This window comes from Drosophila busckii, chromosome 2L (assembly GCF_011750605.1).
Source record: "Drosophila busckii strain San Diego stock center, stock number 13000-0081.31 chromosome 2L, ASM1175060v1, whole genome shotgun sequence".
Lineage (NCBI taxonomy): Eukaryota > Metazoa > Arthropoda > Insecta > Diptera > Drosophilidae > Drosophila > Drosophila busckii.
The window spans coordinates 9,030,885-9,043,409 of record NC_046604.1 but is presented as its reverse complement, the minus strand read 5'-3'; the positions used below and the strand labels follow the sequence as shown (position 1 = coordinate 9,043,409).

Genomic DNA, 12,525 nt, shown 5'->3' with positions numbered 1-12,525 from the left:
TTTAATAAAATAGAAACTTAAATAAATAAATTATATTATATGTTGATATGTTGTTGGTTTCAATTTGTTTATAAAACAATTTGCTTTAGGCTTAAATTCACTTTTTTTTTACAATCGCTGCTTGCCACTTTGGCTGCTTATCGTGCGATTGCCTTTATTGCTTGGTTTATATTTTGTTTACTTTTATTTTCTTTGTTTAATATTGATAACAACGATTTCCAACAAATTATTCGCATTGCTTTAGTTTGTTGTTGTAAGCGATTCGGAAGTGGCAATTGTTGTTATGTGATACACTTGAGTGCGCAACATGCTAAAGGGGAGCAGTGGTGTAGTCCAGGAGGGGGGGTAGGGGGGATTTGTCAACATATGTGCAGCAGCTATAGAAGCTGCGACGCTAGCTGAGGTTTAGGCATGCGTATCCGTTGTCTCCCTCTCTCTCGCTCTCTTTGCGCTGCTTGTTTATTTTTAACAGCAATTGTATTAAAAATACCTTGCACTTTGCTTGGCTTGGCTATTTACATTGAAATTGCACAACACTGTTGCCAATTTTTGTGCTTAAGAGAAAAATTGCATAAAAAGTCGCAATAATTATACAAACATTTTTTGAAAAGAATTTGCCTACTGTGCAATTAGCAGACAGAATGTGCCCAAAAAACAAAAGCAGAAGCTAAAGCTGCTGATGATTCATAAAATCGAGACAGTTGACAGTCGCTATAGAAATTTATCATTTGCATGCGAGTTTAATATTTTCGCTGTTCCATGCCATGTTTGGAAACTGTGTTAAGCATGTGGGGGAAGATAGTGATATATATATATAGTATAGTTTATTATATTTCCGCACTTAAGAATGCTTATAAGGCTATATTATGTTTGCACTAAGCGCTAATGAATCAATCAACTCAAAGGGCTGTCCAAGTTAATTTTGATTGAAGTGTAATTTGATCAAATCTATAATTGCTGGCAGTTGATAAGCTTTGATAATTATATGTCATAAATGAAGACATAAATTGCTTTTCATTCATTCGTTTTCAATTGATTTTATTTTATATTTTTTTGTCCAGAATAAAATTTGAATATAATTTTTGAAATAATTTTTTTTTTTTAACAAATTTTTAAAAATTGAGGCATTTTTTATTTTAATTCGTCTTTCATTATTGCATTTTCAACTTTTTTATTTTATTTTTTTTCCAGATAACAATATTTGTCATTTTTGCAATAATGTTTTTAAGAAAATTTTTAAAAATTGCTACTCTTAGTTTTTTTTAATTTTTAAAATATTTGTTTGCATAATTTTTATTAAATAAAAATTGCGATTTTAACTTTTTTGAATATTTTTGGTCTTGACTGACCACGTTAAGCCTTTTTATTTAACATAATTTTCAAATTAAAAATTGATTTAATTTTTTTTTAAAAGATTTCTTCTCTAGGCTCTTTGAATTTAGTCTTATTTATGTATTTCATTGCTCTTGCCATAATCATCCATGCTAATTTCAATTACTTTGCCACTGAGCTGGGCTATTTTCCAAAAGTAAGCGGAGACATCACGCACAAAGCTCTGGGTAATGTCCTGCAGCTTTTTATCAGTGAGCAATGCTTTATATTGATCATCACTAAGTCCTGTATCCTCTTGTTTGTTGGAAAGCAAAGGCGTTTGATTGAACTGTTAAGAAAGCGTTGCTATTAATAATGTTAGATGGCATAAGGGGCATGCTCTTAACCTGTTCGAATATATTTAGCCACATTGTGTTCTTCTTGTCCATGTCGGGCTCGGCTATAGCCCCGTGTAGTCTGACGACATATTGCGCTATATCTTGGGCGCGCTTTGTCTGCGGGTTCAGTTTCTCACGCACACCACTGAAATAGGCAATCTGGGCCCGAAACAATGCATTCAACAGGTTGATGGTCTCCGTGTGTGCCTCCTGCTCCAGCTGCTCTTGCCGCAGATCGACTGACGTATGTTGTTTGATTGTTGGCGCTGCCAGCAGGCACTGCAATTAAATAAACAAATCATTATGTGTATGGAATCTTAAGGATTTATGAGCTGCTTATGCACCTGCACTAATATTAACAATACTATAGCTGTTTTGTATATCATTTTGAGAGCGTTTTAAATACACGCGGCTTTAGCAATTGATTGTTAATTCGAAACTGCTAGCTGCGTGACAAATCGAAAGGTGGTGTGTTTCAATCTCGGCTTATCAGCAAAACTACACATACTAAGAACAAATCAAAATATAAATATTTTAGAAAAAAAAACATAAAAGAACATCAGCTGATTTCGAGTTGCTCTATAAATATTAATTTAGCAAAGTTTTCTCTAAATTAGTCTCTATATAATATTTATTGCTTTTATATAAATAACTAAAATTTTAAAATAATCTGTATTTATAATTTTTAAGTCTACATACCTTATGTAGTGTATTTATTTCTTATTAGAAGCTGATAAGAACGTTTTTTCTATTGGACGTGAAATATTTTATTGGAATGTTTGGAGTATGCTCGCAACTACGCCGCAGCATTTTATTATATGCTTATTTGGCTAATTTGTTTAAATAGTTTTTTTTTGCACGTTTTTGTTCGTTTGTGCCCTTAGACGAGCGTGAGGTCTTTGACAGTGAACCTCGCGTTGATTTTTGTTATCAAATTATGAATGAATGTGTGTGTGTGTGAGAATCAAACACATTCTGCTTACACTGCGCTAAAAATATACTTTGTTTTATTTTAAATTAATGAATTGAGATGTATTTTTATAATAGAAACGATTTGCTTGGCCGATCGCTGGTTGTTGTCTTGACTAATGATAGCAGCGCCATCTCTTGTCTGAGCAGAGTACAACTTTTATGTTGCATACTTCTGAGCTGCGAGAACTATGTTAGAAAAAATACATTTTATGTTATCCTACTCGTATGTCCTGTTTATAGATGGGCACTTGGTGTTTAAGTCTTCGTGTCCTACGAACCTCTTCGGCAAATTCATGACCCTCGCGCAGGAAAACGGGCCCGAAACCTGATATGTTTGAGTAACTTCTTATCGATTGATAAAGTAAAAGAAAATAACAATAAGCAACAATAAAATTTGTCAAGAGTTATTTAGCACTGCTCCTTTGATAATTTGACCGACCCGGCCCTGAATTAAGCCATTAAAAAAGGGGCTTGTGACTATCTCTACTCCATTTAATACTGAAAACCTATAGAATTTATTTTTATTTAAATGTATAAATTTAAGCTTTTATATTATTTATACTTACTACGCTTCCTCTTTAGATTATGTTTTTATTGTTTTGCGTGCAACAGGTCGCAAAAATAAGAAAAAAAAATGGTGTGCCTAGTTAGGCATAGCTATATATATATAGCATAGTATAGTTATACTCTTAATCTTACGCGATTAGATTAACAATCAAAATATTCTTTAATGAATTTGTCGAACAAAACATGCTTAGTTTTATGGCAGATTAAGTATTTTTAAAACGAATTACTTGTTTTATTAGTCACAAAAGCAAAGTTTTTAGTTACTACCACCACCGGTAATTAAAGCAATCAGATCCTTGAGCGAACGGTCGCCGATGAGATCATTGCACATGGGTGTGACTGCTGAATCAATCCAGCTAGCCAAAAGCTCGGTATTGTCATTGATGGTTAGGCTGATGAATTCTTCAATGACTTCGTTGAGTTTGCGATTGAAAATGCGATACTTGGAAAGATTCTCAATTTTGGAGACAACTTTGCCTACTTTCACTCTAACATCGATCTGCTTGACGCGGAAACTGCTGCTGGGTAGCAATCCAGTAGAGTACTTGATAAAGCCAGCAATGTTCAGATCCTCCAAAGCCATAAAAGCGCCACCCTTACGTTCCATATGATAACCAGCACCCACATCAGCCTCATACTGGGTGGTGAGATTTAAACTGGCGAAATTAAATTCATACTTGATGCGACTCAGAATGGCGCTGTAATCCATTACGCGAATTTCGAATTCGTTTAGGCCATTGATTACCACATCATCCACTTGACCCATGATACGCATCTCACCAGTTTCATAGTTCAAATCGCGATGTGATACCTTAAGCGGTGCCATTGGTGGAATGCCGAACCTTGGAAAACCGTCCGCCATTTGCACTTTCATGGCCTCCAGCTTATCCGTAATAATGCTGCTTACCGAGCGATCATTGCCTATAGGGAGGGGGTGGTATTAATGCTTTCAACGTATTTTGTGGTATTTATGCTTACCAGCTAAGGTTTCGGTCTCGATTATGGCCGCTTGGCAAACGCCTAACGCTAGGGTAAGCGCTATTAATGTTAAGGACTTCATGTTGTGGCTCTTTACTACTGCATGTGTCGTTGAGAACTAAATGTAGGCAGCTAAGTGCCATAGCTCTTATATAGCTTTAGATAAACTATCTTAACTACAAGTGTATTTAATGCAAGCAGTAGCTAATAATCGCCATATAATTTGGCAAATGTACGATTAACTAACAATTGATAACTTAAAGTAGCTTTGAGATAAGATGAAGTCCATAAAAAGCTTACAGTCCAACAGTAAACGCACGTTAGTGATGGACTACATTCAAATATCACACATAGCTTTTAAGTAGAATTCTTATACACGTTTATATCTTTAAGTGTATATGGTCGAAAAGAGTATCGAACGATACAATAAGAAGAAAAAATATACTTTGGTTTTTGTTAAAAAAGCTTTTATTTAGAGCAAATGTTAAACACGCACTGTTTACCATTCCAACTCTGGTGGAATGCAGACTTCCTTCTCGCCACCATCGCCGCCATCACCACCATTGATCATATCGGTAATGCTGACATCCTCCAAAGCATGGTTGACCACTGGCAGAGCCACAGACTCAATGGTATCGGCAATCAGATCCTCATTCTCATTGATGGCCATCTCGACAGCCTCGGCCAAATATTCGTTCATCTTCTCATTGATACCACCATCACCCAGCATACCCTCGATTTCAGAATCAACCTCGCCCAAGTGAGTGCGCACCTCCAAAGACTTCAGCTTCAACTTGCCGCTCAACATACCCAGAGAGTATCTCATTGTACCCCAGATAACCATATCCTTAAGAGCGAATTTAGCATGACCAGCACCAACCATGTTGATAGTGAAACCGAACTTCTTCAGCATCATTTCCAGGTTGTAGGTGGTGTCCACATTCACATCACGGAAGCTGAACTTGTAGGTGACCTTGCTGGTGATGGCATTCACTTTCATCTCTGTGATATCGAAATCGTTCAGACCGTTGAGACGGAAGTGATCAATGCTGCCCTTCATCTTCAAACCATCGGTATTGATATCAATATCTTTGTGATTGATGCGCAGGGGTGCAATTGGGGGAATGCCCGCGGCGGGGAAACCACAAGGCATCTGCTCCTTCATGCCCTCAATCACATCCACCACAGTGCTGGAGATGGACTGGCTCTCTAATATGATGCATATGCAGTTGATGAAATTAATCTTTATCATAAACGTAACGCTCAAAACTCACCAATGGGCACAGTTCCGGCATTTGCGAAGGCAACGAGTGCCAGCAGAGCGACGAAACGTTTCATTTTCTTTTCTTTGTTGAACTGACTTGCTGTCGTATAAACTGCTCGTACTACCAGCGGTATTTATACTAATCGCTTGACTCTTTCACCAGGCGACTTTTATAGACGCCAGCAGTCCAGGTGGGGCGCGATAAGAATTGCCTGCCCCATTGTTGATAATTTTATTAAGTGAGCTATACGATAAAAAACAACTTTGGTTGTCTTATCTTTCTGCCAAATTGACCAATTGGATGTGCGAATAAAAAAAGCAAAATTATATATATTTTTTAATTAGAAAGAGATTTTGCTTTGATTTCTTGACCGCCTGGCCGAACAACAGCTGAAAATAGGTAAAAGTGATAATATTTGCTGCTGAAAATACACTTTAAAATTTGCTTAAAAAGTGGGCGTGTCTCATACAAAGTTGCATTACATTACAAAAATTTGTTGGCAATTAAAATTATAAATACAAATTTTAAATCGCTTCTGTTTTGAACTTGAACTTCCATAAATCAATTTTTTTACAATTTTAGATGGATTAGTTTTGTTGATTTATAATCGTACTTAAACCACTTGTGGATTAGCTATTTATAAATCACTTTGAATAATACGCATTTGTTTACAAACAATATTAAATATCGGCTTAAGAATGCGCTACTTAAAAAAATTGTTTCTAAAATATTAATGGAAGCAAATTAAACTTTTAAAGAATTTTGATTTTGCGACGAAAAGTAAGTTCTTCAATTGACAAATTTGGTAGTTTTATCAATCATACAAGTTGAGGTTTAGGATTGGATCATTATAATTTAGTGCTTCACGCTATAGATAATTTGACTTAGCAACCTAAACGATCCTACTTTTATTTTTGAAAAATAATCAAATCAAATATCAACTGTAATTTTACAGGTGTTTGATAAGAATCTAATGTTAAATCAATAAATAATGCATAAGCTGCTGTTGTTGACAAGTTTAGAGACCTTTGTATAAGGTCTGTGAGGTATTGAACACCTGCGAATAAAAATACGTGCTGACGTTGGTGGATGTGAATTTGACTATCAAGAGTACATACAGCTGTGTTTGGTGGGGGGTGTGGTCATAATTTTGAAAATAAATCATCACCGTATTGAATTGGGCAATTGATCGAGATTAGGCCACTTAATTGTATGTCAAACGAATGCCACTCGAAAGATATAAGTGTTTTGCACTCTTTGACTTGCTTTGGGTTAGATTTAAGAGGGGAGCAATAAATCAGCGATGGAACCGATTAGCGGGCTTGTGCTAAAAACAGTTCATGAAGGCTGCACAAAGGATTGAAATTATCGTTTTTATTGCATTGCTTGTTAACGTGGATTAAATTCTTATGCGATTAAAGGCGATATGAGTGCAACTATAGACGGAACTCTAAGCTCACGGCTATAAAAGCCGTCAGCCAAAATTTTAATATACAACAAGTAATTGTGTTGCAAGCAATGAAGGCAATCGTGTGTATTTTGCTGGCCCTTACGGCCTCCGCAGCTGCCTATGAGGTGGATGTGCTTAGCGAGCAGGAATGGAATAATCTTGTCGAGAAGCATCGTAAGTTTCTTTAATTGATAGTGCAAAAGAAAATATAATTCTATTCTAATGCTTATTAGCTGTTCAGCCCGATGCGCAGGGCTTGATATTGAACTCCCAAGCTAAGAAGGCGGTAAAGAATTTAATGGAGCAACTGCCCTGTGGTTTTCCCGAATACGGTATTCCCCCACTTGCGCCCTATACCAATGCTGATTTGAATGTACACTTGGCCCAGTCTGTGGTGGAGTGAGTAACTTAGAAGCAGTTTTTGAAATAGTAGCTATAATTTTTATCGGTTTATAGATCGCTGCTGCAGATGTTGCGTTTCCGTTTCGATGGTTTGGAGCAAATGCAGATTAAGAAGTTGAAGGTCAGCTATACTTTCAGCAAGAAGGTCAAGTTCCATTTCAATTTCAAGGAACTTAAAGCGAGCGCACATGTGTTGAACACAGACACCTTTGTGGATCTGCTAAAGGAATTGGGTTTGTCGGTGCGATATGAGGGCACTGGACCGTTGTCTTTCTCACTGGAGAATCTTTCGATACAGGGACAGTTCAAGTACAAGATGCCTTTCATCTTTGGCTCCATTAAGATTTACAAATTCGAGTGTGTGGTGGGTTTGGGTGGCGTCAAGTCTCATATTGGTGGTGTGCTGGGTAATGGACGCTACAACGAGATGGTCAATGACATTATCGAGTATGAAGTGCCTGCCTTTATTAACGGACGTCAAAAGCAGATTAGCGACAAGATTGAGTCCCTATTTGTGCCGTTTGTCAATGAGAAACTCAAGGGTCACAAGATTTGGTATCTGTTGGGCCAGCTGGGCGGCTCCACCAAGAAGTGTAATCCAACACCAGCTCCTTGGCTAGCTCAGGAATAACAAGTGTGCCAAATTTGCTAAAAATATAGTATATACATATTTGTGAATAAAGCAGCTGCGTTTTAATTAGCAAACCTTACGCTACTTCTGAAGTGATTGTAGCTATCTTGGGGGCAATATCATGCCAAACGATAAGACAGCCTGTTGGTCTGATAGTGCGCCTATAAAAGGCTTCGATTCGGCCAACAAACAAATAGTAGCAAGTTGAGTTGAGACCAGTAGACAAGACCCAACCATGCGTTTTCTTATAGTGCTAGCCGCCGTGGTGGCTGTTTGTGCCGCGGGCACGCTAACAAATCTTCATCCCAAGCAGCTGCAAGAGCAATTGATGCAGTATGCCGATGAGAACGGTGATATTGAGCTCTTCAACGAGTCCGATGATGTGCCAGTTGAGGGTGAGCTAAACACTTGAAGTTTCTCTAGCAGCAGTTCCACAACAAACATGTTTCTCTTTAGCTGCACCACAGTTCATTGTCTCCTGGCAGATTCGCCGCCAGATTCGCAAACTGCAGAAGCAGATGCCTTGCGGCTGGCCCAATGCGGGAATTCCCCCACTAGCTCCTCTGCGTGTCAACGAGGCCGATCTGGACTTCAAGCGTGGCATTTTCGAGACCTTGAACCATGTGTTCCGCCTCAAGGTTGCCGGTCTGGATGACTTCAAAATCAAGAAGTTCAAGCTTAACATGATCACCTCCAAGATCACCTTCGATTTCGTCTTCAAGAACATTGATACTACCGCTCAGAGCTACAACACCGATACCCTGATCGATGCCATGCGTCAGCTGGGTCTGTCCGTCGAATACGAGGGTTCCGGTGGTCTGCTGTTCGATCTGATCAATCTGCGTGTTGCTGGCGTGCTCAAGTACAAGCTGCCCGTATTGTGGGGCTCGGCTAAGATCACCTCTCTGAAGACTACCATCTCGATTGGCGATGTCAAGTCCGATGTCACCGGTTTCATGGGCAATGGCAAGATCAATCATGCCATCAACCGTCAGCTGGAGAATATTGTGGTGAAGAGCGTCAACGATAACCAGCAAGCCATCTCCAATGCCATCGAGGATGCTATTGTGCCACGTGTCAACAAGATGCTGAAGGGCAAGGACTTCTGGACTCTGGTCGATGTGATTCTATCCAGCGGCGATGGCGAGAGTGAGGATGATCCAATTGTGGTTGATTGTGTGCCCCCAGCAGACCCCTGGGCTTAAGCAGTTAATACTGAACTTTTATTTGCAAACTGCACAATAAAAAAAAGCTTTTTTACGTCTAAACAATTACTGAGTCGACTTTTAGGCAATTCGCTTAGCCTTATCTCGCAGCCTAATCCTAATCTAATCGCAGCACTTGTCTTCAGTTAGTCACAGCTGCTAATCGTTGTACACTTGCCACTTGAGTTGAACGCTTGATTTAGTTTCCTCGAAGACTTCAACATGCGCGCTACGTTGTTTATAATTTTGGCGCTGCTTGGCTGCTCCTGCAGCTCGGCCACGCTCTTTGATGATCAGCTGCGTGAGCTGACTGAGTTTCTGCGCCTGCAAATGCGCTGTGGTTATCCACCACTTGGCATTCCAGTGCTAGCGCCGGCTCAGCTGGCCTATAAGCAGCTGAACATCAAAACAGAAAGTCTTGCGTAAGTGTTGGGAATTCAGCTGCAAGCTCAAGTTACTCACTTGCTTCTTCTTGCAGCTGTCAGGGCAACTTTACGGATCTGTCCATAGTGGGTCTGGATAGTTTTGAGTTTCGTCAGCTCAATTGGAACAATGTGCTGCATAAAATCAGATTCGATCTCAACTTTCCCAGCATTAAGTTGACCAGTTCAAAATATCAGCTGGATATATTATCACGTCTCTTTGGCTCTGACTTTAGCCTCTGGGGCGATGGCGTCTTTGATCTGGAGCTGCTTAACCTACGCGCCAATGGCAGCTTCATCATTCGCCCCTCGGGTCTTACTCATGGCACACACATCAAAAGCTGGAAAGTGGATTGGCAGTTAGGTGCTGCCAATTCGAAAATCACTGGCATTATGGGCAGTCGCTTGTGGTCGAAATTTGTCAACGATATTATTAATGAATTTTTCGAGCTGACCATAAATGATAATCCTGAGGAGGTGGCTGACTTTATGCAGCAACTAATTGTGCCGCCCATGAATGCGGCCTTGGAGAATGTGGCTTGGTATGAAATAACTGCCGTTATCTTGGGCCTGGTCAAGGGTGTGCTGCCAGTAGAGCCCATTTGTTAATAGTGCAATTAGAGATGGCATGGGCTAGAATGTAGCTCCAAGTCAAGTAATTCACCACTTTGAATATTCTATTCTTATCGATTGATAAAGTAAAATAAAAATAATTGTGAGTGTGAACAATTCTGTAAATTAAAAGTAAATTTATAGCTATGTCGGATCGGACTGGAGCTCCGCTTTGGAGTCTGTCGCCCATCTCTAAGTACAACACTAATCACTTGTAAATTTTTTGAAAATATATTTATTAATTTTTAGCAAGTGAAAAGTGCAGTTTTATTTTGTAAATAGTAAATTTTATCAATACTTTTAGTAGCAATTTAATGCTGCCAATTTTTTTAATTTCTAATCGCATACCTTAACTATTAATTGCTAATCAAAATTATATTTGTTTTTTGTTTTATTTGCAGGTAAGTGCGATTAGATTTCAACACTGCACATCCAAAAGCGATTATAAAGGTGGTAAATACTCGAATTATAACAATTTATTGGCATCGCCTATGCGCTCTAATCGTTTTTACCATAAATTATGCTCATAATATGAAAGCCAAACCAACCATAGAAAAAATAGAAAATCTATAATCGGATTTCGTGAGTGTCCTGGACTAGAGCGCCAGCGGGACATCTTCATTGGCCTGACATTGTCAAGCGGCCAAGCCGAGTTCAAACCAATGCACGAGCCTTGCCTCACAGCTTGAGCTCAACGGGTGGTCCCTTTGTTTATATAGATTTGTGTGTGTGTGTGCCGCTTTAACACTTCCTAGCCTCAGAGATTTGGCAACTGGCTTGCGTTTTGTAACAGCCGTTGGACTAACAGCAGCTGTTTTTTATATGCTATACACTCTATTTTCTTTTTTTCTTTTTTAAATCTAATGTCATCATTTGCTGTTAATTAGTGCAGTTGCGGCTGTAGTACTTTAACTTTTCCTTAGCTCTTTCATACAAATTCGCTTTGGCTCATTTCATTTGCAATTTATGTGCACACCTTGCAATACTCGAAATTGTCATAATGCAACTGCCGCTTGGCCAACTGTAATGTCCTTTCATGCTGAGAGTACGTGCTTGGTCCGCAAGGAAACCATCTGAGCTCTCCAGCAGCGCTTCATTGTCGAATCTCATAGTTTTATGACCTAAGCAACAGTCTCTGCCATTGTCTGTGCAAAGGATATTTGTGTCCTGTGCTAAGGCCTGCAGCATTGGCCACATTTCTTTCTTTGTATGTGCGACATTTACGATGCAATTTTGCCAAAAGTCCTTAAATCTCTGCAGCCTTGCTCAATACTTTCGCTTATTTTTTTTCAATTTACCTCTAACCCTCAGGCCAAGTTGGTTTGACCCAGTTTGATTAGCCTCGATTTGTTTGTATGGACAGTAAAATTGCTTAGCTGCCTTGGCTCTTACCCCCCAAGCCAACAGTTGCTCTCAATGCAAGCCTGCCATAGTGGGTGGCATTAAGTTGCAGCTGGCTAGTCATGTAGGTCCTGCATCCATACACGATGACTTGGCAAGCCGCCATGCTAAAATTCATTCCAATAAAAGAGTCTCTCTGTAAATCCTTTATATATGCAAATTGGCTTTTGTACGTAAATAGAGGAAGGTAAATACAATTTTGTGCATATGTAAAATTATGTCAAAATGCACTTACTGCTTTAAAAATTATTCAAATAATCAGTTCGTAGCAAAATTTATGATTAAAACTCGTACAAAACGAAATTATTCTTGTTAAATAGGTAGATCAAATATACAATTATATAAAATAGTAAAACTAAACTAGGGCGAAATAAAAATTATTTTCTTATAACTATAAATTTGATTATAATAAGAACACATAGAACAGAAAATTGAATGATCATATAGATAGGATAGAACGTGGTTCTTTATTTATTTATTTCATGTTGAGTGATTGATGGTAAAAGAAAGTTATGACAATAAAGTATTTAAAATGTATTAAATTAAATAATTTATACTAGCAATATCTCAGGGAAATCCGGAGTCCATTTCTAGTGTACTCTCTCTCAATTAAATCAACAAAATAAAGAGACAAATCCCAAAGCAAAACTTAAAAATCTTAAAAAGCATTAAATTAAATTAAAATCTTTCACAGTCTCTGCAAGTTGAAATGAAATTAAGTTCGCAACTTATTTAATTTGTTGCCATTCAGCCAACAAAATAAGTTGCAACGCCTGTAGTTATATTTAATATTCACTCCAAGCTTTTCACGTGGCATTTGCGCCTGGCTCAAGTTGCTTGGAAAAGTTGTTGCTGCGACAAAAGTTGACTTTTCAATTTGTTGAAACAAAAGTCGCAAATATTTGCATGCA

General features: G+C 38.4%; 7 protein-coding genes across 7 annotated transcripts in view; 4 read left to right on the top strand and 3 right to left on the bottom strand.

Annotated features, from left to right (window-relative positions):
• The window catches only part of LOC108608501 (centaurin-gamma-1A), a 60,463-nt gene that overhangs the window by 1,991 nt on the left and 45,947 nt on the right, over positions 1-12,525 (top strand). The window lies entirely within an intron of this gene.
• On the bottom strand, positions 1,397-2,152 carry LOC108604706. The gene is made up of 3 exons (XM_017994273.2): positions 2,054-2,152; positions 1,719-1,988; positions 1,397-1,660 (listed from the first exon to the last, which is right to left on the bottom strand). Exons 1-3 carry the CDS (start codon positions 2,093-2,095, stop codon positions 1,445-1,447), a joined length of 528 nt encoding a protein of 175 aa, XP_017849762.2. The 5' UTR covers positions 2,096-2,152; the 3' UTR covers positions 1,397-1,444.
• On the bottom strand, positions 3,457-4,337 carry LOC108603273. Its single transcript, XM_033294904.1, has 2 exons — positions 4,227-4,337; positions 3,457-4,169 (listed from the first exon to the last, which is right to left on the bottom strand). Exons 1-2 carry the CDS (start codon positions 4,306-4,308, stop codon positions 3,505-3,507), a joined length of 747 nt encoding a protein of 248 aa, XP_033150795.1. The 5' UTR covers positions 4,309-4,337; the 3' UTR covers positions 3,457-3,504.
• LOC108603222 lies at positions 4,672-5,621 on the bottom strand. Its single transcript, XM_017990265.2, has 2 exons — positions 5,501-5,621; positions 4,672-5,435 (listed from the first exon to the last, which is right to left on the bottom strand). The coding sequence occupies exons 1-2, from the start codon at positions 5,562-5,564 to the stop codon at positions 4,726-4,728; spliced, it is 774 nt and encodes a 257-aa protein (XP_017845754.1). The 5' UTR covers positions 5,565-5,621; the 3' UTR covers positions 4,672-4,725.
• On the top strand, positions 6,980-8,025 carry LOC108603069. The gene is made up of 3 exons (XM_017991531.2): positions 6,980-7,115; positions 7,175-7,340; positions 7,398-8,025. Exons 1-3 carry the CDS (start codon positions 7,010-7,012, stop codon positions 7,972-7,974), a joined length of 849 nt encoding a protein of 282 aa, XP_017847020.1. The 5' UTR covers positions 6,980-7,009; the 3' UTR covers positions 7,975-8,025.
• LOC108602137 lies at positions 8,182-9,245 on the top strand. The gene is made up of 2 exons (XM_017990168.2): positions 8,182-8,369; positions 8,431-9,245. The coding sequence occupies exons 1-2, from the start codon at positions 8,210-8,212 to the stop codon at positions 9,177-9,179; spliced, it is 909 nt and encodes a 302-aa protein (XP_017845657.1). The 5' UTR covers positions 8,182-8,209; the 3' UTR covers positions 9,180-9,245.
• LOC108603311 lies at positions 9,401-10,419 on the top strand. The gene is made up of 2 exons (XM_017992012.2): positions 9,401-9,601; positions 9,658-10,419. Exons 1-2 carry the CDS (start codon positions 9,402-9,404, stop codon positions 10,208-10,210), a joined length of 753 nt encoding a protein of 250 aa, XP_017847501.2. The 5' UTR covers position 9,401; the 3' UTR covers positions 10,211-10,419.

Excerpts from the sequence above, each read along its gene's own strand:
- LOC108604706 (XM_017994273.2), bottom strand. The coding sequence starts at position 2,095 with ATGATATACAAAACAGCTATAGTATTGTTAATATTAGTGCAG. Across the intron at positions 1,989-2,053 it reads TATTGTTAATATTAGTGCAG|TGCCTGCTGGCAGCGCCAAC; the intron begins GTGCATAAGCAG and ends ATTTAATTGCAG. Across the intron at positions 1,661-1,718 it reads GGCTAAATATATTCGAACAG|TTCAATCAAACGCCTTTGCT; the intron begins GTTAAGAGCATG and ends CTTTCTTAACAG.
- LOC108603222 (XM_017990265.2), bottom strand. The coding sequence starts at position 5,564 with ATGAAACGTTTCGTCGCTCTGCTGGCACTCGTTGCCTTCGCAAATGCC. Across the intron at positions 5,436-5,500 it reads TGCCGGAACTGTGCCCATTG|AGAGCCAGTCCATCTCCAGC; the intron begins GTGAGTTTTGAG and ends GCATCATATTAG.
- LOC108603311 (XM_017992012.2), top strand. The coding sequence starts at position 9,402 with ATGCGCGCTACGTTGTTTATAATTTTGGCGCTGCTTGGCTGCTCCTGC. Across the intron at positions 9,602-9,657 it reads ATCAAAACAGAAAGTCTTGC|CTGTCAGGGCAACTTTACGG; the intron begins GTAAGTGTTGGG and ends TTCTTCTTGCAG.
- LOC108602137 (XM_017990168.2), top strand. The coding sequence starts at position 8,210 with ATGCGTTTTCTTATAGTGCTAGCCGCCGTGGTGGCTGTTTGTGCCGCG. Across the intron at positions 8,370-8,430 it reads CGATGATGTGCCAGTTGAGG|CTGCACCACAGTTCATTGTC; the intron begins GTGAGCTAAACA and ends GTTTCTCTTTAG.
- LOC108603273 (XM_033294904.1), bottom strand. The coding sequence starts at position 4,308 with ATGAAGTCCTTAACATTAATAGCGCTTACCCTAGCGTTAGGCGTTTGC. Across the intron at positions 4,170-4,226 it reads CGAGACCGAAACCTTAGCTG|GCAATGATCGCTCGGTAAGC; the intron begins GTAAGCATAAAT and ends CCCTCCCTATAG.
- LOC108603069 (XM_017991531.2), top strand. The coding sequence starts at position 7,010 with ATGAAGGCAATCGTGTGTATTTTGCTGGCCCTTACGGCCTCCGCAGCT. Across the intron at positions 7,116-7,174 it reads TAATCTTGTCGAGAAGCATC|CTGTTCAGCCCGATGCGCAG; the intron begins GTAAGTTTCTTT and ends AATGCTTATTAG. Across the intron at positions 7,341-7,397 it reads TTGGCCCAGTCTGTGGTGGA|ATCGCTGCTGCAGATGTTGC; the intron begins GTGAGTAACTTA and ends ATCGGTTTATAG.